Source organism: Tasmannia lanceolata, unplaced genomic scaffold, assembly GCF_043159265.1.
Source record: "Tasmannia lanceolata isolate RefF3 unplaced genomic scaffold, GAP_Taslan_0.1 ptg000019l, whole genome shotgun sequence".
NCBI classification, from domain to species: Eukaryota; Viridiplantae; Streptophyta; class Magnoliopsida; order Canellales; family Winteraceae; genus Tasmannia; species Tasmannia lanceolata.
Genome location: NW_027518696.1, coordinates 10,594,966 through 10,617,538, shown reverse-complemented (window position 1 = coordinate 10,617,538; position 22,573 = coordinate 10,594,966). Strand labels below are relative to the sequence as shown.

General features: G+C 40.3%; 1 protein-coding gene across 5 annotated transcripts in view; it reads right to left on the bottom strand.

Annotated features, from left to right (window-relative positions):
* Positions 1–22,573, bottom strand: part of LOC143852521 (vacuolar protein sorting-associated protein, putative (DUF1162)) — a 133,999-nt gene that overhangs the window by 79,365 nt on the left and 32,061 nt on the right. For all 5 annotated transcript variants that reach the window (XR_013236781.1, XM_077361923.1, XM_077361926.1 and 2 more), the window contains 4 exons: positions 14,237–14,305; positions 14,033–14,112; positions 10,692–10,841; positions 3,814–3,877 (listed from right to left, as the gene is read on the bottom strand). Coding sequence is in view for 4 of the 5 variants with exons in the window: in XM_077361923.1 (XP_077218038.1) it covers positions 3,814–3,877; positions 10,692–10,841; positions 14,033–14,112; positions 14,237–14,305 (363 nt within the window). In the remaining variant the exon portion in view is untranslated. The remainder of the gene's footprint in view (positions 1–3,813; positions 3,878–10,691; positions 10,842–14,032; positions 14,113–14,236; positions 14,306–22,573) is intronic.

The window sequence follows — 22,573 nt, the reverse complement described above, 5'->3', positions numbered from 1 at the left end:
ATAAGATTCTAGCAAGGTACTAGCGGAAAGGTTAAAGAAGGTTCTTCCCTCCATCATTTCAGGCAACCAAAGTGCTTTTGTTACTGAAAGGCAGATTCTGGATTGTACTCTAATAGCGAATGAAGTGGTCGACCATCATCAGAAGTTGGGGCTTAGTGGAACCATGTGCAAATTAGATATGGGAAAGGCTTACGATAGAGTTGAGTGGAAGTGTCTGGATCATCTTATGTATAGAATGGGTTTTGGATCGAAATGGAGGTCGAATATATCTAGGTGCATGTCCTTAGCTTTGTTCTCTATCCTTATCAACGGGTCTCATAAAGGCTTTTTCAAGGCTTCGAGGGGCTTGAGGCAGGGGGGTCTGTTGTCTCCCCTTCTCTTTGTTATTGGGGCAGAAATTCTTAGTAGGCTTATTGAAAAAGGAAAATCATGTGGATTAATAGAAGTTTTCAAGATCGGTGATGGTGGAGTGGAAGTTACCCAGTTGCAGTTCGCAGATGACACACTCATGTTTAGTTCTCCCGATCTATTGAAAGTGCTGAATTTGAAGGCTATTTTGTGTAGCTATGAAGCAATTACGGGTCAAAGGTCCAATTTTCACAAATCAAGGGTCTTTGGGATTCACTAGGAGGAAAGTCTTATTCAGGGGCTAGCTGGAATATTGGGCTGTCCGGCGGATTCCCTCCCTACTTCTTATCTTGGTCTTCCGCTTGGAAGTGGAAAAGCAAAATAATGTCAATGGGATCACATTATAGAAAGGGTGGAAAGAAGGTTGGATACATGGAAGAGAAGTGGAAGAGAAATATCGTGTCTAGAGGGGGAAGAATTACTCTTATCAAAGTTGTGCTGGCTAATATTCCAATATATCAAATGTCGATCTTTAAATGTCCCATAGCGGTTGTGAAGAGAATTGAGCAAATTCAAATGTGATTCCCTTGGGGTGGGGGTGGTGGGGGGCACTGAAGACAAACATGGCATCCCACTAGAAAGATGGGACGATGTGTGCAAGACATCTAAAGGTGGCGGTTTAGGGATTAGGAGAGTCAAGGAAACGAACATTGCTCTGCTGGGTAAATGGTTATGGAGATTTGGAAAGGAAGCTTCTCATCTTCGGGTGAAGGTCATAGAAAGCAAGTATGGGGCAACTCAAGGGAACTGGACTTCGGGAGACAGTTTCAGATTCAAAGGAGTAACTATATGGAGAGCCATTATGAAATTCAAACATGTGTTCTCAGCCGGAGTAAAGTTTAGAGTCAGGTGATAGAATTCGCTCTTGGCATGATGTATGGTGCTCGGCTAGACCTTTGAAAGACATGTTCACAGATCTTTTTGTATTGGCTTTGGACAAAGATAGTTTTGCAAAGGAAAGCATAGAAAGAAGACATGGCAATGTTGTTTGGAACCCGTAATTCAGAAGAAATTTCTTTTACCATGAAATACCATCAGTGGAAAGGCTTTTGGAGATTCTAAGCAGGATGGTGACGACAAAAGAGTTGGGATCTAGAATACATCCAGAGAATTCAAAGTTAAGTCCTTCTGTCATCATCTAGTGACCAAGGTTTAAAATTTCGGTTTCGGTACCAGTTTCGGACCTTGACATTTCGAAATTTCGGTCGAAATCTGGTACAAAAATTGAAATTAATATTTTATTCAATATTAAATTTTGGTCGAAATTTCGGTGAAATATTAAATTAAATTAAAAAAACAGATTTTTTGAGTCAAATTTCGGAAAAACCGATATTTCGACCGAAATTCCAAAATTTCAGCCAAAATAAATTACCATTTCGGTTTAGGGTGGTTTCGGTGTCGGTCTCCACCAAAATCCGAAATGTCGGTCCAAAATTTAGGATTTCGGTCGAAATTTAAAACCATGCTAGTGACTAGTCCAATGTCCTCCAGGATGGCTAGAGTGAGGACCATCCCGGTCCCCCTAGAGTCGGCATCTTTGGATGGGCGATACAGACACTGGATTTCCTTAGAAAAGGGAAGATGCTTATTATTGATCATTGCCCTCTTTGCATAGAGGCGGGGCAATCCGTCAACTACTTAGTCATCCATTGTAAGTCTGTCAGAGACAAGGAGTAAGTTGATACGCAGGTTCGGAATTTCTTGGGTTTTTCCCGAAACTCTAATTCATTTCTTGTCAGAGTGGAATGCCAATCCATGGAAGGAAAGTGGCAAGATTCTATAGTATGTTTCTTTCTTTGCCACTCTATAGGTCATTTGGAAGGAGAGAAATGCTATGGTGTTTAAAGGAAAATCCAAGAGCTCCTCATACCTATTCATTAAAGTGATTGTTTTAACTATCTCTTGGGTAAAATCCCTCCCCTCATTCAAATTTGTGTCTGCCTATGATCTATGGGAAAGGTGGAGAAACATTTGTATTAGCACTGAAAGCAGAAACCGGCTCTAGTTTGGAAGCCCCCTCCCCAGGGCTTTTTAAAGCTCAATTTTGACGGATCTAGTTTGGGGAATCCGAGCCCCGTGGGTATTGGAGGAGTTCTTAGATCTGAATCCGGAGTGGTACTCTGGGCTTATGCTGGGCATATTGGGACAACAGACGCCTCAAAGGCAGAGGTTCGAGCTGTCTATCAAGGTCTGGAGTTGGTAAAGAAGAACCACTTGGATAATATAGTGGTTGAAAAAGATTCTTCTAATGTCATCAATTGGCTTAAAGGGTCCCATAATCCTCCTTGGAGATTTGACAGATTATTCGATGAGAAGTTCGATTGGGTGAGGCCTATGGAGGTTTTGTTTAATCATGTTTGTCGATCTGCTAACCAGGTGGCGGACAATTTAGCTAGAGAAGAAGTCTTCAAGGATTCTCTAGCGCTCTTTGACTCTCTCCCGCCGTGATTTTCTTCCTCATGGTTTTCCTTGTGATGATGTTTTTCTTTCTCCAATTTATCTTGACCATCTCGGTCCTTTTTATTAATATATTTGGCTACGATTTTCAAAAAAAAAATCAATTGGGGACCTGGGTCAACATATTACCAAAAAGAGTATCCACCCATAGAACCTTTGATGGACACTCCATTCTAATGTAGGAAAGTGCCTCCCCATATTAAACTGGAAGCTTTTTTGGCCATTGACTATTGCAGATCCTAGTAGAGACTCCAATCTAATCAATGGGCAATCAAGTTCCCCTAGGAAGTTTATAGCCTTGTTGCCTTATTTAAGCCGTAAAACCTTGCTTGGCTGTCGCAGGACAACAGCAAGTGTCGCACGGACCTAGTAGTGAGACTGAACAAATGTACATAGGCAGATAAAAACACACACACACATAGACATAACCCCACCCCCTTCCCACACATCAAGACACAAACACATATAAGCACACGCAAAGAGAAAGGCTAGCATTGGACAGGCAAATATAATCGATCAAACAAGAAAAATTGTTCAACATTATTTTTAACAACAGTTCATCCACAACGGAGCCCATTGAGTGAATTTTGAAATTACTGTGCCTAAGGCAACAGTCCATCCACACACACAGATAAATATATATATATATATATATATATATATATGAGTTTTTATATGATGCCCGACCGTGAGAATCACAAGGGCTAGGTGGCACCTTGATTTTTCATCTGGTCAAAACACTCAAAAGACGGTCGGGCATCATATAAATTTCTCTCTCTCTCTCTCTCTCTCTCTCTCTCTCTCTCTCTCTCTCTCTGTGTGTGTGTATATATATTGGAGGCCACTGCAATTTATTCGTGTGATATTAAAATCGATCAACAGGCAAAGGTCATGTCAGCGCGTCAGTTTGCTTTACACAACAGTAGGGGAAAGAATTGTAAAATTCACCTGGTATTGGCGGAGGAAATCCAGTTTTTTTTTGTATAATTTCACATATTTATGGCGACAACTTCTGCAATTAGAAAAAGCAAAGTCAAATTTTGACATCAACATATAGAATTAGAACAATGCTGCAAGTGCAATATTATAAGTACAAGTAAACAGCATATGGAGGTAATGCAAAAAAAAAAAAAAAACTCAATAATTCACCAAGACTACGAGAAAAAACAACCTTAAAAAAGAAGAAAAATATTCTCCTGCCTAAGTTAACTGTTCAAAAACATTGACTGCAGAATCCCAAAAGCTACATAACCAAAGTAAGATGCTCGAAACAGGATTCCAAAGCTAAAGTAATTGGAATAGATCAAGCAGTTCATGAATGACAGCTCATGCATCTCATCCACAGACTCATAGTCCATTAACCCAGCTTAAAATTAGATTTGTGGCATCAAGTATCTTCAAGAAATCTTCTTAAAGAACACATAAAATCACCTTAAGTATAATGCCACAGAGAATGCAATGGGCACGTGATTGAAATAAAAATTCAAACTAAGCCAATGAAGCAGTAAAAAGTGAATCAAACACAACCCAGGTCAGAAGGGGCACAGGGTGCCTAGCCCTTAACTGTACAGTCCGTATGTTTAATGTCAAACACTTTGCATCACAAAAATCTTTGGAAAGAGACCTGTTTTTATTTCTTTAGGTGGGCGGGTTTCTCAGAGGGAGTGACTAATTTTTTCACTAGGAGTCAGAAGTTTAAGAGAATTATTATTTTCGAAAGCAACTAAATTTACATGGAATTGCCTCACATGAGTTTTAGTAAGCCAAGTTAAAGGAAAATAAAAGTTTTGTGCACTTGTATGGGATGATTAGAAACTTAAGAAGAGATTTCATTGATAATATATAATTATATTCATGTGATCCATCAGCCATAAATTTTATTTATTTCAATTAGGCTTTTTTTTTTTTCAATAGAGACTTGCTTAGTTCATTTAGTTGGGATTTATTTCTATTTCAGTCGTATATTTTTATGCAAGATGTGGGGATGTCCACATCAAATTATGGCCCACCTTTTTCCCAAGGCCTACCATCATTGAAGCCCAAGCCCTCTTTACCATGGCCAACCACTTAAATCCCTTTCAAACTCGTTTAAAAGACCCATAAAAGGTCATTGGCCAGCCCCATCGCCAACCACTTATTCTTCTTTACCCCCTCTTAAGTCCCCTTCTTTAATACTATTAGTTAGACCTTTGGGCCCACTAGTTAACCCAAAACTCCCTCCTTATAAAAGTCTAACACAGCTCATAAAAAATCCTAGTTCCTGGAAAATGAAACCCCGCCCCCCCCCCCCTCGCTGGGCAAGGTTTTATTTCTATTTCTGAAACCAACTGGATTTCATTCCGGTAACAACCGAAATCAAAAATAATCTTTTCGAGCTTTGACCGTCATTTTCAAGACATACAACCTGATCAAAAGCCACAATAGTAGTGCAATTCATTAAAATCACATTTTGGAGACAGACAACAGGACACCTACATCTACATCTCCAAAGCTGAACCACTACAGCAAAATTAAAAGGAATATATTTTACATAGCAAAACTTCAATATATTACACATAATTTTTAGTAAAATATACATTGTAATATTAATTTGTGGCCAAAAAATTGCCCAATTTGAGACAAGTATCCTTACCTAACACTTTATATTATATATACATATACATGTACGAGTAGGTATGTATGCATGCATTTATTTACACATCCGTATACATAGTGAGCAATAATAAGGTATAAAATCAAGAGTACAATACAAACAAAATAATTGTAGAACAGACGAAAAGATAAGATGATAAATTGATAAATATGGAACAGTAGCACTAGTGAGAAATGTGATAAAACATAGATCGTTATCCCCACTGAGTGTTAATTGCTAGAATATTTTCATCCATGCATACTGAAAGTGCAGTGTTTTCTATATTAATAGATATCCACCAATATATTTAGCAGCGTTTAAAAGCACTAACTTGACTAAGGAATAAAGTGTGCAGATCTTTTACTTGAATTGACAGAGGTTTACAGAACCTATCAACTCAACCCAGTTACATAATACCAACCTCTTGGCTGCCTTGTAGGAAAAATGTCATCTCTTTAGACCTTTATATTGTAGCTTTGAGGATTAGTATCCCAATTGTTACGAGAGAGAGAGAGAGAGGAAAAGGAGAATAGTGAGTTAGGGCATGACTCCCTCTCACTAAAGTATTTATATAATAAGATAAAGACATACAATGACCATAATGACCCTATAAACAATACTTATTCTAACACTCCCCCTCAAGCTGGAATGTATACGTCATACACTCCTAGCTTGTTACAAATAGCACTCAACTTTGCTTTATTTAATGACTTTGTGAACATATCAGCCAACTGATCTACAAAACGAGTGAATACAGTATATATCTCTCCCTTCTGAATCCTCTGACAAATGAAGTGATAATCGACTTCAATGTGCTTGGTGCGCTCATGGAAGACTGGATTTGTTGCAATGTAGATGGCAACCTTGTTGTCACAATACAACTGTGAAGGCGAAGAAGATATGATCCCGATCTCAGACTAAAGTGATCTCAATCAGACGATCTCTGTACTCGTGTGTGCCACCACTCTGTATTCTGCCTCAGCACTTGATTTTGGAATGACGTCCCGCTTTTTGCTCTCCCATAATACCAGGTTACCTCCTACAATGGTACAATACCCGGTAGTTGATCTCCTGTCTACAGGAGACCCGGCCCAATCAGCATCAGAGAATCCCTCAATTCGCATATGACCATGTCTCTTGAATAATAGGCCCTTTCCAGGTGCACCCTTCATGTATTTAAGGATCTGAACCACTACGCTCTAGTGTGAGGTACGTGGGGAGCTCATATACTGGTTGACTACCCCTGCAACATAAGATATATCAGGCCGAGTGACTGTAAGGTATATGAGCTTACCCACCAGTCATATATACCTGTCAGGGTCTTCCAACAGGTCCCCTTCTTCTGGAAATAGCTTTACATTAGGATCCATAGGCACAGATACAGGTTTTACTCCAAGATTTCCCTGTCTCTTCCAACAGGTCCAAACATACTTCCTCTGTGATACAGACAAGCCACGATAGGAATATACCACCTCTATCCCAAGAAAATATCTGAGGCGTCCCAAGTCCTTTGTAGCAAACTCTTTTTGTAAGAGGGTCTTCAGCTTCGGTATTCCCCCTAAATTACTACGTGTAATGATGACGTAGTCAACATACACAATCAATAGAATGCAACCTGCTGAGGACTGATGAATGAAAACCGAGTAATCTACCGCACACTGTCTCAAGCCAAAACGCATAATGGCCTCACTGAAACTCCAAAACCATGCTCGTGGAGATTGCTTCAAACCATACAGAGATTTGCTCAAACGACAGACAGAGGAGGACATCTCCCCCTGAGCAACATACCCTGGAGACTTGCTCCATATAAACCTTATGGAGGTCGCCATGTAAAAACGCATTCTTGAAATCTAACTGATGAAGATCCCAACCACTATTAACTACAAGGGAAAAGAGAACACACATTGAAGGGATCTTGGCAACCGGAGAGAAGGTCTCATTGTAATCGACCCCAAAGGTTTGAGTATATCCTTTAGCAACTAGGCGTGCCAACAATCTCTCAACCGTTCCATCAGGTAAATACTTAATAGAGAATACCCATCGACAACCAACCGGTCTAGCACCAGAGGGAACAGGAACCAGATCCCATGTCTGGTTCGAATGTAGAGCACTTATCTCAAGATCCATGGCAGCACGCCATCCTAGGTGAGCGAGAGCCTCCTGAAAAGAATGTGGTAACACAACAAAGGACAAGGAGGAAACAAAACTTCTGAAAGTGGGAGTCGGACGATCATAGGCGACAAAGTTAGAAATAGGACGTGCAGTAGAGTGGGAACGAGTACGAGAGGCAATAGGTGAGTCAAAAGCAACTACAGAGGTGGGTAAAGAAGATACCTGGGTAGAGAGTACTGGGATCTCGACATGCGAAGACGATGTCTCGAGTTGAGTAGGTGGAGGCCCATCTTTGCGCTGAAGCCTCTGATAGTGCTTTTTATGGTGCGAAAGATGAGTCACCTTGAACAGCAAGAGGCTGAGAAGGTGGTTCAGATGGTGGAGGAACCTGTACCGGAACCGAGTCAGGAATCACAGGAAGGGATATGGAAACCCCGGGTTTCAGAAGAGTAGAACTAGGAGGAGATGGAGGAGAAAGAAGGGCTCAGACTCAAAAAATATAACATCGGCCGACACAAACCACCGATGAAGAAGGGGACTGTAACAACGATAGCCTTTCTAAGTTCGAGAGTAACCAAGAAAGACATAACGTTACGACCTAGGATCAAGTTTGTCCCTACCAGGACCTCCATGATGAACAAAACAGACACACCCAGGGGCGGATCTACGTGTACGATAAGGGGGGCAGCTGCCCCCCTGAGTTGGGGAAAAATTCCTTATGGGCCCACTTGAATAGGTTAACTATTTAAGTTAAAAGGGCTGTCCAAAGTAATACAGGGGGGTGAAAATATTAAAAATACATTCGACCACTTAAAAACCCTAAACTCATCTCTGTCTCACTCTCGACCAAAAGGAGAACAACCCTAAAGGGCTAAACTTGAAAATGCCTCGCTGTGCCCGTGGCCTGTGAAGACAAAGAAGGAAAGAAGCAGCTCGTCGTCCCGTCGTGTCTTCGTTGCCGCCCCGTGAAGAAGAAGAAGAAGACTCTATGTCTCTATCACAGCCTCACAGTCACAAGTACTTATTTCTTTTGGTTTTCTTCTTCTTTTTCTAGTATACTTAGCTTTCTTTTGCCCTTTAAATTAGCATTCTTTTGCACTTTAGATTAATAAGCAATAGCATTTTTACTCCTAAAACTTGAAGAATCCAAAAAACTCTGTTTTTTTTTCGTTTGGACTTTGGACCACAAAATCCACGGTGGTTAGAGTACAACCTTTGTTTTCCATTTTATAATATGTTTTTTGGGCAGATAATTGAGATAATTGATAGGCAGGAAAAAAGAAAGGAAAAAATTGCTTTTTCACTACTAATTTTAAGGGGATGTTAATGTTAGGGTTGCAACTCGGGTCGGGCGGGTCAGGTTTTCTAGAACCCTATCCTACCCGAGAAACTATCTTGGGTCAGGTCGGGTTGGATTAAATATATTATCTTATTTTGCCCCCCTTATGTATAAATCCTAGTTCCGCCACTGGACACACCCAAAGACACGAGGTGTGAGCGGAAAAGGATCCTACTAAGGGTATAAGACCTAAAATGGAGAAGTACCACAAAGAACAGACGACGGATGGCGATTCGCAAGGAAGTAGGAAGTCAAATCGCCTCACCCCAAAAGTACTTAGGTACACGCATCTGAAATAGTATGGTGTAGATAACCTCGAGTAAATACCGCATTTCCTCTCGGCCACACCGTTCTGCTGAGACGTGTAGGAACAAGAGGATTGGTGAAGGATCCCATGAGATGAAAGATAATCCTCAAAGCCATGAGTACCCGAGAAAAACTCCCGAGCATTATCAGTATGAAGACATTTAATACTGAAATTAAAATAATTCTTTATTTCAGCATGAAAAGTTTGAAAAGCAGAGAAGACCAGAGAACGGTCCTTCAGCAAATATACACATGTCATATGTGAATAATCATCGATAAATACTATGAAATACTTGAATCCATTATTTGACGCGACCCTAGAAAGTCCCCATACATCTGAATGAACTAAATGAAAATGACTATCAACTCGACTAATGACTCGGGAAGGAAAGGACACCTTGTGGTGCTTCCCGAGTTCACAAGACTCGCACTGGAATGATGAAACAGAAGCAAGAACTAAGGACGTCTGTTGGAGCAGCTGACGGGATGGGTGGCCAAGACAACAGTGCCACTGAAAGGCGTCAACAGAGCTATGCAAAACAGTAGTAGGTCTGCAATCAAGATGATAAAGGCCATCAACCTCGCGTCCCGATCCAATCGTCTTCCCAATCGAAAGATCCTGAAACAAACAATAAGAAGGGTAAAATAAGATGGAGCACTGAAGATTTTTCGTTAGTTGACTAACGGAAAGTAAACTAAAAGGAGATTTAGGAACACGGAGTACAGAGTACAGAAGATAATCAGATAGTAGGAGAGGGACATACGGTACTAATACCAGTGATGGAAGTAGTGGGCCAATCAGCTAGAGTAATGGTCTGATAGTCAGATGAAAAAGATCGAAAAGAGGAGAGCTGAGATGAGTGGGAGTGCAAATATTCTGAAGAAGGCGTTGTAGTTTGGAGGCTCCCGAGTCAATAATCCAGAAACCGAAGCTAGAGAGTAAAGTCGTGGGTGAACTACCTGGCTGAGCAAAGCCTGCAGTGGGAGTGCGAGTATTCTAACGAAGGCGCTGTAACTCCTCATAATCTGCCCTAGAGATGGTAAAGGAATCATCAACAGGGGCAGGAGCGGCACTAGAGGGTGGAAGAGGCGCCTCAGAGGAACTGGCTGTTGAGAGATTGAACAAGGTCTCAAAGATCTTGATCCGAGATGATTGAAATAAAAAGACACGCCGTCCCACTCTTATAAATCCAGTTACAAAGGTATATAAAAAAAATGCTTGCTTATTCAACCCAATTACCAACTGGTTTACCTCTTAGAGTAAAAGAAAAAAAGAAAAGACATGTTTGAAAACAATTCTGGCAAATGATTTGTTCAGCCAAACCCAAAAAGGACTGAAGCACGGACTGCGATAAACTAATATCTTCCATATGCATGAAAGCAAGTAATTGATTATATTACATAAGAGAGAAAAAAAGGTGGATCAGTAAAACTTACATTCGTTTACCAAGGTTGCTCCAAGAAGTCTTCCTTAATTTCCTGCGAACTTCTGATAAGATGGATTCTTGTGCATAGTGCCACCACATTTTTTGCCAACCATCAAGCTTCCTTGATAAAGGATTATGCCATGGCCAATATCGACCATACCTGTAACATCAAGGTGAATGTAGCAGATCTAATAGTACCTATGGTTTGCGATGTAGTCTGTTCTTGCAAGTAATAGTTGATGTTCTCTCTGTCATAATTGGAACCACCAGTTGTAAAACATAAAAGAAAGAAACAAGAAAAGAAGGTGCACATTGAATTGGTTTAAACCCAGAGAATGATAGATCTCAGAAAACAGAAAAATAATGGTAGAATAATTAGAAACGCATTACACAAAAGTTTGTCAGCAGAATATGATGGCAAGCAGTCCAAAATCTATGACTCTCATTGGCAGAAGGGGGATAATTAACAAAATCTTTCACAACTTGGAAAACAGAAAAGCCTCGTGACATAGAATGTTACTTCCCCATCCATAATTTTTGCATTGCAAGAAGGTCGATGAGTGGGCTTCAATAAGTTCATAGTCACGCATTCATAAAATCATGAACAGAGTAGTGCCACTGTGGAAGAACAAAAGAAGCTAAAGTTTTGTCCCCAGGACAAAACAAGCTAAAGTTTTGTTGCCAGGACCCTGCTATTGCAAGCCCTATTTATAACAATCATAGATTTAATTGTCAAACAAAGCATAAAATCAGTGCTAAGATCAAATCCAATGATAAAAAATAAACCATTTCAAAGTCTGGAGAGACTATAGATCGCATGGTAGAGGGTGGGAACACCATTCTAAATAAAAGATCCAGCAAAAGGAGACACAAATATCTGCTGCTTTACACAAGGATGTCGAATACAGAATTGGTCTTTGACGGGAAACTTAACTGTGTAATGAACCAGATCATGAAACAAGCAATAAAGATAAAAATACTGAGGTCAGGAGTGCATGTTTAGTTTCTTCCATGGTCTAAGGCCACAACCTGCATTCTTTCTAAAAAAAGACCGGGAGAAGTGAAATTCCGAATCATCAATTGAAAATTTCCAAGATATCAGGAAGCGATAAGTTCTGAAGTAGAAATACAAATACAGATATAATATGTTCAAAATCCGAACCACATTTTATGAACTCAAAAGGTGCAGTTGTACTGCAAACACCAACTTTAGACAAACAGAAGAAGCCACTTTCACAGTCAACGCACATATCCAACCTGAGTGAAGAACGAGCAGAGATGTATGGGAAGTGTGTGGGATTGCCGAGAGAATAGTTTCAAAACTCCCTGCGTCATCGTGGAGTCCCCCGAGTAGACTCATTTTTACCTTGGCCGCATTCCACGTTTTGCCTTACAAAGTCAATAAAAACTCCTTTGACCCAAGTTGACTAGGATGTTCTCCGGCTGTGTTTTGACCCGAATCCGCATTTTAAAACACTGGTTGAGTGTATAATTGCTAAAGTTCGGTTCAGAATCCATAGAACAAGTGGTATGAAAACTAACAAATTAATTCAACAGTGCAATACATTTTTAGTAAAATGGAATTTTCAAATTCCGCCATGCAATAATGCCTACATCATATGCAAATGTTTTCAGGGGCATTCAAGGAGTATGCATTGAGGCCACATGGTAAAGAATGTGTGGCCAATAAGGCATACACCTCAAAGCTAGAGGTACATTGAAGCGCGCTGAGGTGCACGCCTCATGCCGTATGCCTCGCAAGCAAAGTGTTAGCCTAAGGAACTGTGAATTTCAAATCCATTTATTTTTAATTAAACCTAATCTAAACACTAAAGCATAGGTTAAGTGGGATGAGGAAAAGACCTATTGCTTGATTTTGAAAAGATTCAAGGTTCTAGGGACACCTTTTTAAGAAATCTCGTTTTCTTAATTACTCCCAAACCGCTCAACAAAATTTATGTATCACTTCCGGAGGATTACTCTCATCATAAGGAAGCTAATAGGTGTAGATTTGTTTGTGATTGAGCGGCAGTCTTCTCCTAATCTAGAACTGTTGTCAATTGCCTTTGATTCCCAATATCAGACCAAGCAAATTGCCTGGACTTATGTACCTTTAATTGAACTGCAAATACCTTACGAGCCACTGCCTGCCAAATCATCTGAACTGCATCGCCTTTTTAGGGATGGATATTGATATTCGAAGTCATTCTCAACTTCCTTCAGCCTTTCCCACTTTTGGGTCCATTCCTCCCTTCCAATACTTCTGATCAGATTTATGAGGAACCCTTCTTTGAGAGTGTTGGACGTGCATATGAAGATGCAGAATTTGGAGTAGTCAAGGATGTCTTTGTAGGGGAGTTCGATTTCGTCGCTAACAATAACTGGGACACAATGACTACGTAATATCGGGAAGAAATTATGGAAATACTTAATCCCTCTAGCATATATGAAATGATTTTTACATACAAAGAGAGATTTGACATCACTAGGGAAAGGAAGGCCCTTCACAATATAAAAACTAGAATGCTGCTATGATAAAATGAAAGTTTTTCAAATAATATCAATTTGACTTGAAAAATGAGATGAGGATATGTTATGCAAATAATAAGATCAAGCTCTAAAAAAATGATTAAATAAAACATGAGAAAACGGATAAAATAAGATAGAAATTCATACATCTAATATATGGGTTATAATTACCATCAGACAAGCTCTATAAAACATCAATTTGACTTGAAAAATGAGACGAGGATACATTATGCAAATAATAAGAACAATTTCACCTTGTCATATGGCATTCTCACTTATTTTCTTTTTTCTTTTTTCTTTTTTCTTTTTTTAAATCGTGTGGCATTCTCACTACTATTCTCAAAACGTGCTAGACTAAAGATACCATTCAAATAAAAGTGATAGAGTAGCACTATGGGCTTGAAAGGTCTGAGAATATCATATTTGAGGCATGCCTAAATGAAATTTCAAATTCATTAAGGCCTCAGAAAATCTCTGAAAAGCAAGTTCAACCATCATTATTCAGCCTGGGGCAATCGATCAGAATGTTGGAGATAATGCAAAAGAATCAGTAAATCAAGAGTTGACAAACATTGGTAAGATAGGCGTTGGTAGTTAAATTGCAAGATTATTAGATATCAAGCCCAAGATTATGAGATATCATGCCCAATTTTATCAATACAGACACCATAACCTATGTACAAAATCTGATGAATACATCAAATTTACAGGACATAGCCACTCGCACAACTACACATAAGCAGGCGGCAGAAAGGAATAAAATAGAACTCTTCCCAAATGTGGGGAAATAAACTTCGATAAGAAAACTTCTTGTTAACTTACTTTTCCCTGAGAACACAAGTGCATAAGTAGTCTGAAAGAAGCAGTATCTGTTGCAACTGAATCTCATTCAATAATACAACCTAATGAAATCCAAAGTTCAAAACAAGATGTTCTTTAGGTTAAGAAGTACAGCAAGCCAAAAGAAATTCAACTGGAAATTGATAAAACATTAAAAATTTGCATATGGATCGCAAGGGAACATACCAACTCCGTTAGCTCAGCACTAACAGCATATTGTGGAACCCCATTCTCAAGCTTTCCAGATTTGTTTACCTGCATGGGAGAACAAATTTCCTCCATGTAAACAACACGAAATATGTGGTTCATCAAACTAATAAAATGTATTACATTCAATAAATTTAACAAACGAAACAAAAGGTTCATAAAGTAAACATGAGCTATGCATTTAGGCAAGTGATCATTCACAATAATGAAGAGAGAGACCACCAAGCCACAGAAATATATAAGTTGGAATGAAGATTAAAATTAAAAGCACTAAAATGGCCATAGCCACAACAAAAGAAAAAAATATTTAAAATAACTAACCCCATAAATATACATGCTCAATTGCTCATACATATATGTTAATACAACCAACACTATTAAAACTGGGTGTGTGGATGAATGAGATAGAGTCCAGGTATATCTACTTCTAGTTCTAGGCATGGACATGGCAAACAAGTCTTCAGTCAAATAGTAAAGAGAAAAACAGAAAGTAATTCATAAGCACGTGTGTCCTAAAAATGAGGCGGCCCATAAATACACATGCTCATACATATATGTTAATACAACCAAAACTATTAAAAATGAGTGTGTGGATGAATAAGATAGAGTGCAGTCATATCTACTTATAGGCATGGACATGGCAAACAAGTCTTCAGTCAAATAGGAAAGAGATACACAGAAGTAACTCATAAGCTCATGTGTCCTACAAATGAGGCACAGTTCAACGTGATGTTTGACTTATCATACTTTAAAATCAGCAGAATCTGAGCCAGTCTTTACCCACATCATGTATTACAACTAGTATTAAAGATTGAAATTCAGATCTGAAATGGTGCAGAAAGTGAACAAAGTTAAATAATGGTGGCAAACATGGCTCAATAAGATTCAATGGACATTATAACAAGCAGAATATAAGAAGGGTTTTCTGACGGATAAAGGAAATATAATTTTCTAGATGACACTATCATTAACCAAGTTCATATGCTCTACTAAAATAAAATGCATGCTGCAATGAGAAAGGGCGAAAAAAAAAAAAACACTATGCATGACTCCTATTACAAAATACAACTTGGAAAACTTCCATCCACGCCACTATTAAATACAAAAGGTTATCAACACTGGATAGCGCTTCAACCACACAGTTTATGTAGAGTATCCTCTTATTTGTGGTCTGAGAAAGACATGGGGCACATCGTGCATCAATTCCATAGCATATCAACCTAGTATCACAATGAAACCTAAAAAGTCAAAAAATAAAGTGATGAAAGAAAACTCAAAGGTGATGAATAAAGAACCTTATGAGAAGAATCTTGGGTGTGAATGTCATATTTCACATCTAAGAAAATTGTTTTGAATTCAAGAAACATAACTATATGACAGATTCAGAGTCGAGAAATCAAGATCAAGAACCAAGAAGGCAAGAATCAAGATATGAATTCAAGCAATCAAGATTTGAAAATAACTAACAATAATGGATAGCAGTGGATGGAGAATAACAAAAGAATTGAAAACTTAAGGGGAAAGGGAATGGGAAAAACAAACGAAGAAAGGGAATATAAAGGAATTAGGGAACAAGGTTTGCCAAAGGAATGCACCTAAATACTTAAAACGACACAAGTGGAAAACAATTAAAACCCCATGAAAATAAACCCCAACCAAATAAAGCCCCACAAAATAACTACTGCATAAGGCAAAAAGGAAACAAATAGAAATGCGTCATAAAAAGGAGAAATAGTGAAAAGCTAAGGTTTGTGTAAGTTAAGGATGTATCTCCCTTACACATGTATTTATAATAACAAGAGGATAGTAGAAAGACAGTTATGCCCTTACGCATTCTACATATTCTAACACTCCCCCTCAAGCTGGAAAGTATATATCATACATTCCAAGCTTGTTACAAATATCACTCAACTTAGCTTTGCTTAAAGGCTTTGTAAACATATCGGCCAACTGATCTACGGATCGAGTGAAGACTGTGGACATCTCTCCTCTCTGGATTATCTGATGAATAAAAAGGCAACCCAGCTCAATGTGCTTCGTTCGTTCATGGAAAACCGGATCGGTAGCAATATGTATGGCAGTCTTGTCATCAAAATACAACCTAGAAGGGGAAGAGGGAACAACAACCAATCTCTTATATTTGTCAAGGTCATCCAACAGGCCCCCATCTTCAAGAATAAGATTCACATTAGGATCCATGGGTGCGGTTGCAGGTATCAGTCCAAGATTTCCTGTCTCTTCTAATAAATCCAACACATACTTATTCTGTGATAGAGAAAGGCCTCAAGAAAACGTGCCACCTCTAATTCAAGAAAATACCTTAGGCGACCCAGATCCTTAGTAGAGAATTCTTTCTACAAGAATGTCTTCAATTTCTGTATACCCCCTGAATTACTGCTGGTGATAATAATATCGTCCACATACACTATCAAAAATATACAACCATCTGCAGACTGATGATTGAAAACTGAACGGTCAACAACACGTTGTTTAACGCATGACTGCTTCACTGAATCTTCCAAACCATGCTCTTGGAGATTGTTTTAAACCATAAAGAGACTTTCTCAGGCGACAGACAGAGGCGGCCATCTCCCCCTGAGCATCATACCTAGGAGGTTGCTCCATGTAAAACCTCCTCAGTGATGTCGCCAAGGAGAGGCATTCTTCACATCGAGCTGATAAAGAGGCCAAGCATGATTTACTGCCAGAGAAAGTAACACTCGAACAGAAGAAATCTTCGCAACAGGTGAGAATGTCTCAATGTAATCAACGACAAAGGCCTAAGTATACCCTTTGGCGACAAGGCGTGCTTTCAAACCCTCAACAGTCCCATCTGGCTGATACTTAACAGAGAACACCCATCGACATCCAACAAGGCAGAACACGCATTGACATCCAACAAGGCAAGCACCAGAAGGAAGAGGAATTAAATCCCAAGTCTGATTAGTATGAAGTGCATCCATCTCTAGATCAATGGCAGCAGGCCAGCCTGGATGAGAGAGAGCTTCAGCCACACACTACGGTAGAGAAACAGAGGACAAGGAAGACACAAAACCTCGAAAGCAGGGGCGAGATTATCATATGAAACAAAGTGAGAAATGGGATGAGCAGTAGAGTGAGAGCGAGTGCGGGAAGCTGTAGAGGAATCAGAAGGGTACCATAAGTGAAGGAAGAGATGATACCTGAGAGGGAGAACTCTGGATATCTGACTGAGAAGATAAGGCTGGGAAAGGTGGTGGATGATTTGCCCATCGACGTCGTTGGTAGCACTTCATAGGAGCAGGAAACCTTGAAGGTAGAGAAACTGAGACAGGGGCAGAGGCCGATGTAGGTACATCCACTGATGAACATGGTGACGAATGCACAACAGGGTCCGGGAGAGGGAGAGGAATCTATGAGTCAGAAGCAGGACTCGGGGGTGCAAGAACCTATGGAAAGCAGAGCTCGGACTCAAAAGTCACATCAGCAGAGACAAACCATCGGCAAAGATCAAGGTTTTAAATTTCGGTTTCTGGTGAAATTACGGTCCTTCCCGAAACCGAAATTTCGGCCGTATTCACGAAATTTCGGTCGAAATTGGGTAAAAGCCCTCGAAATACCGTTTTTTTTTTACCGAAATTACCGGAATTTCAACTGAAATTACCGGAATTTCAACTGAAATTACTGAAATTTCGTTCAAAATTTGGTAAACGATTAAAGTAATATTAATTTATCTATTATTTCGCCGAAATTTGGTACATTTCGAAAATTTCGGTTTCGGTCCAATGTCGTTTCGGTCCCAAATTTCGGATTTCGGTCGAAATTTAAAACCATGGCGGAGACAAGGATTGTAGCAACGATAACCTTTCCCGGTATGAGAATAGCCCAGAAAGACACATCGCTCCAACCTAGGGTCTAACTTATCATGACTCGGGCCGAGCATGTGAACAAAGCAAACACACGCAAACACCCTAGGCGTGAGAGGAAAAGGAACTAGCTAAGAGTGGAGAAACCCGTAGGGTGAGTCACCATGAAGAATCGTTGAAGGAAGATGGTTAGCAAGAAAGCAAGCAGTAAGGACAGCATCACTCCAGAAGGATTTGGTACTCGCATTTGAAAGAGTAAGGTGCAAGCCATCTCAAGTAAGTATCGGAGTTTCCACTCAGCCACACCATTCTGCTGAGAGGTGTAGGGATAAGAGGACTGATGTAGGATGCCATGAGTAGAGAGATAATCCTAAAACCCATTCGAACCTGAAAAATATTCCCTAGGATTATGTGCGAAAACATTTGAGAGTGCAAATATATTGTGTTTGAATTTCAGCATGAAAGGCTCAAAAAGCAGAAAAAACCTCAGAACGGCCTCTAAGTAAAAACAACCATGTCATACACGAATAATCATCTATAAAAATAATAAAGTACTTATAACCAGTTGAAGACGCGACCCTAGAGGGCCCCCATACATCTGAATGGACTACCTGAAATTGACTCGAGACTCGATTAACTACTCGGGCAGGAAAGGACACACGATGGTGTTTCCCGAGTTCACATGACTCGCCCGGCTGAACTTACATGCTTTTGTGTTATTTTCTATTGTTTGTTGTTTGGAGGGAGGGATAAATCTAGTTCTTGACTAGTTTGCCAAACATGAAATTGTCACCTCTTCCTCCATTTTTTTCTCTTCCAAAGGTTGTAAGGCAGAAGGCTTCTTAGCAAAAATACATCTGGTTTAATCCAGTGCACTTTTGCTTAGTTTTGGATTGTCGTTTATTAATAAAAACGAGTGTGCGTACGTGGGCTGGAATAAGATGTCACCCCATACAAATACAAGTGAAGCCACAAGAGGCTGCACTAGCTGGGACCCCCCTACAGCATGCCCTCACTGCTTGAATACTGCAACCAAATGACTACAGCACTTGGGTAGAAACGCAAGTATTGCTGGCACTTAAATGCTCGGCCACACAGGTATTGCAGTCACTTCCAGAGTAACAATCAGCTCCCAGCAAAAGCATCCAACAACAAATTTAAGGCCCCACAAGCCACAATAGCTGTCAAGTTACTATTGTGGGAGATCTAGGCCCCCTAGAGTTCGTGCTTTTAGTTGGACTGCTCTCTTATATCGGATTCAGACAGTGCACCTATTGCGGCGTCGTCATATGCTCATTGTGGACCATTGCCCTCTTTGTTTAGAAGCCGGGGAATCAGTGGACCACATATTTATCCATTGTAAGTTGGAAAGAGAGCTATGGAGTAAGTTATTGGGAAGGTTTGGTATATCCTGGGCCTTCCCTGAAAAGCTCATTGACCTATTAGATGGATCGTCCATGGACCCTGGAAGAAGAAATGCAAGATCTCGTGGAATGTTTCTCTGTGGCATTGCTACGGGGTATCTGGAAAGAAAGAAACACAAGAGTATTTAAAGGCTCAGTGAAGAGCTCCTCTTTTGTGTTTCTAAAAGTTATCGCCCTCACTATATCATGGGTTAAGGTTATCCAGTCTTTCAAGTTCGTGTCTTCCCTTGATCTATGGCACGGTTCGAGGGAGGTATGCTCCAGTTCCGATGTTAGAAGACTACTTATACAGGAATGGAATCCGCCTTTACCTGGGCAAGTAAAGCTTAACTTTGACGGGTGTAGTAAGGGGAACCCTGGCCGGTAGGGATAGGAGTCTGCTTAGAGGTGAGGAGGGTTCGGTTTGCTTAGGGATGAGGAGGGGTAGGTTCACTGGTCTTTCTTGGGCCCCATAGGCGTATCCGATTCTAGCGAGGCGGAGGTGCGTGTGGTTCATCAAGGTATCAAACTTCTTGATCGAGCCTGCTAATCTAACGTCGTGGTGGAAGGGGACGCTTTGAATGTAATGAAGTGGTTCAGAGGGTCCCATTCGTTTCCTTGATTTGCCCCGCTTTTTCTATGAGATCCTCAATCTTACTCGGGGTGCTAACATTCGTTATCAATGTACCCGGAAGTCTGTAAATGGTGAAGCCGATCGGATAGCTAGGGATGGGGTGAATAGAGAGGTGCTAGTGCTCAATGATTTTCTCCCTCCCCAAGTCCCTTTGCTCAGGGCGCTTCGCTTTTCTCTGGGTGTAGTTCTATTTCCTCCATTTGTATGTCCTTGATATCTTTTATCAGGACCAACTTGGTCTCGTGCTTTTATTTCTTTTATTACAATCCTCTGCCATTAAAAAAAATTGATCAAGTTAGTAAGTTACTGGTTGATAGCAGAGTTAGCTTGAACAATTGCAATTTCTTCTTTATCTGCCCCTTCTTTTGGACATTGTTTTAAATTTCGGCAGAAACATTTCATTTCAGCCACGTTTCGGCTGAAATATTTCGGTTTCGGCACAAACCGAAACGAAATTCACATGAAGACATTTCTTTACAAGATTTTGCCAAAATTTTACCCTCCGGTGACCAACAAAGCTTGTGGACTACTATTCCACTGCGGGGACGAACTCTTCTACATACTGGCGGGACTATTCACTGAATGACTGACTAACTGATTCGGGGAACGAAGAAGGCCCGGTGAAATTTCATTTTTTTGACTTTTTTACAAAATTTCCACTGAAATTTTAAAAATGTACACCGAAATGTTATAATTTCCACTGAAATTTATGAAATTTTCACCGAAATTTCAACTGAAATCGCCGAAATTGACACCGAAATTTTAGACATTTCGGTCGAAATTAAAAAAATAAACGAAATCATAATCATATTTTTACATGATTTCGCCCGAAATTTCAGCCGCCGAAACCAACACCGAAACCGAAATTTAAAACCTTGACTGAAAAGAAGAAACAGATCCAGAAACCAAAGGCATCTACTGAAGTCGCTGAAGAGAAGGGTGGCCTAGACGACAGTGCCACTGATATGTGTCGACAAAACCATGCAAGGTAGTAGGAACCGAGCGACACTCCAAACGACAGAGCCCATCTACCTCACGTCCCAAGCCAATCATCCTCCCAATCGAGAGATCCTGAAAGAGACAATAAGATTGATAAAATGATACGAAGCAATTTATAGTCTTAGTAAGCTGGCTAACAGAAAGTAAACTAAAAAGAAACTTAGGAACACAGAAAGACTGAAGAAAGCGGAAGGCCAGGGTGAGGAGAGATACTACCAATACCAGAGATAGGAGTAGTGGTACCATCAGCAAGAGTAATGGACTGAGAAGTAGAATGAAATGGACAGAAAGAAGTCAAAGAACTAAGCTGAGAAGAGTAACGAGTCATGTGGTTTGAAGCCCCCGAATCAATAATCTAGGAACCAGAGCTAGAGAGAAGGGTAGTGTGCGCGCTCCCTGGTTGTACAAAGCCTGCAGTAGGATGGGACCCAAGCGATGATGCTGAAGCTCCTCAAAGTCAGCCCTGGAGACTCTGAAAGAATCACTGGACCTCACTGGCTCAATAGCAGGGGGAGGAGCTAGAGAAATAACAATAGAAAGATGGGCCGAGCGGGACTTACAAAGCTCTGGATGCAGCTAAAAACAAGTGTCAAGATGGTGGCCCTCTCACTGACAGTGTGAACAATAAGGGCGATCACGGCCCCCACTAACACGGGCACCACCGCGACCACCACGGCTCCGACCACAGCTAAAAGAACCACCTCCGCAACCAGTGCGACCACCACTATCATAAGTAGCCAAGATAGAACTATCGGCAGAAACAGAGACATCCGAGAAAGTTAAAGTCAAAAGACACTGATGGGCACGAGAGTAGACCTCTGTGAGAGAGGGAGTAGTGCCATAGCCGATAATTTGCTGACGAAGATGAACAAACTTAGGACCCAGACTGTCTAGGTAATGGACAACATGAATTTGGTCCCGCTGGCACGCAAGTACAGTGACATCAGCCGTGAGAGGCATAAAGAGTGTAAATGAAAGTAGAAAAGAGAAGGAATGAAAATGTATGTGAAGGTGGAGGAGAAGTTGGTGGGGAAAGGGTTATTTATAAGTTTTTATGGCTCGTGTAAGTATAAGTGACTAAATACCCTTCCCAACAGCTATAAATGGTCACATTTTGGGGCTAAAACGGTAAAAACACAGAAGTAGCCATTACAAGGGCATTCCGGTTATTTATGCGTGGAAAAAGTCAAAACTAGCAATTATCGAGGATTCCATCAAATTTCATCCGAAATTTCCGGAATGGACCGAAATCTGGAACGAAACGAAATTTCGATCGTTTCGGTTTCGGGTCGAGGCCGAAACGTTTCGTCCATTTCGGACGAAACGAAACGAATTTTACAACAAAGATCAGCACTGATGACATAAAATAGGAACAAAAAATACTCGAAACCATCAATAGTTTCTGCTACTAGTTATCACGATTTTTTTTTTACAT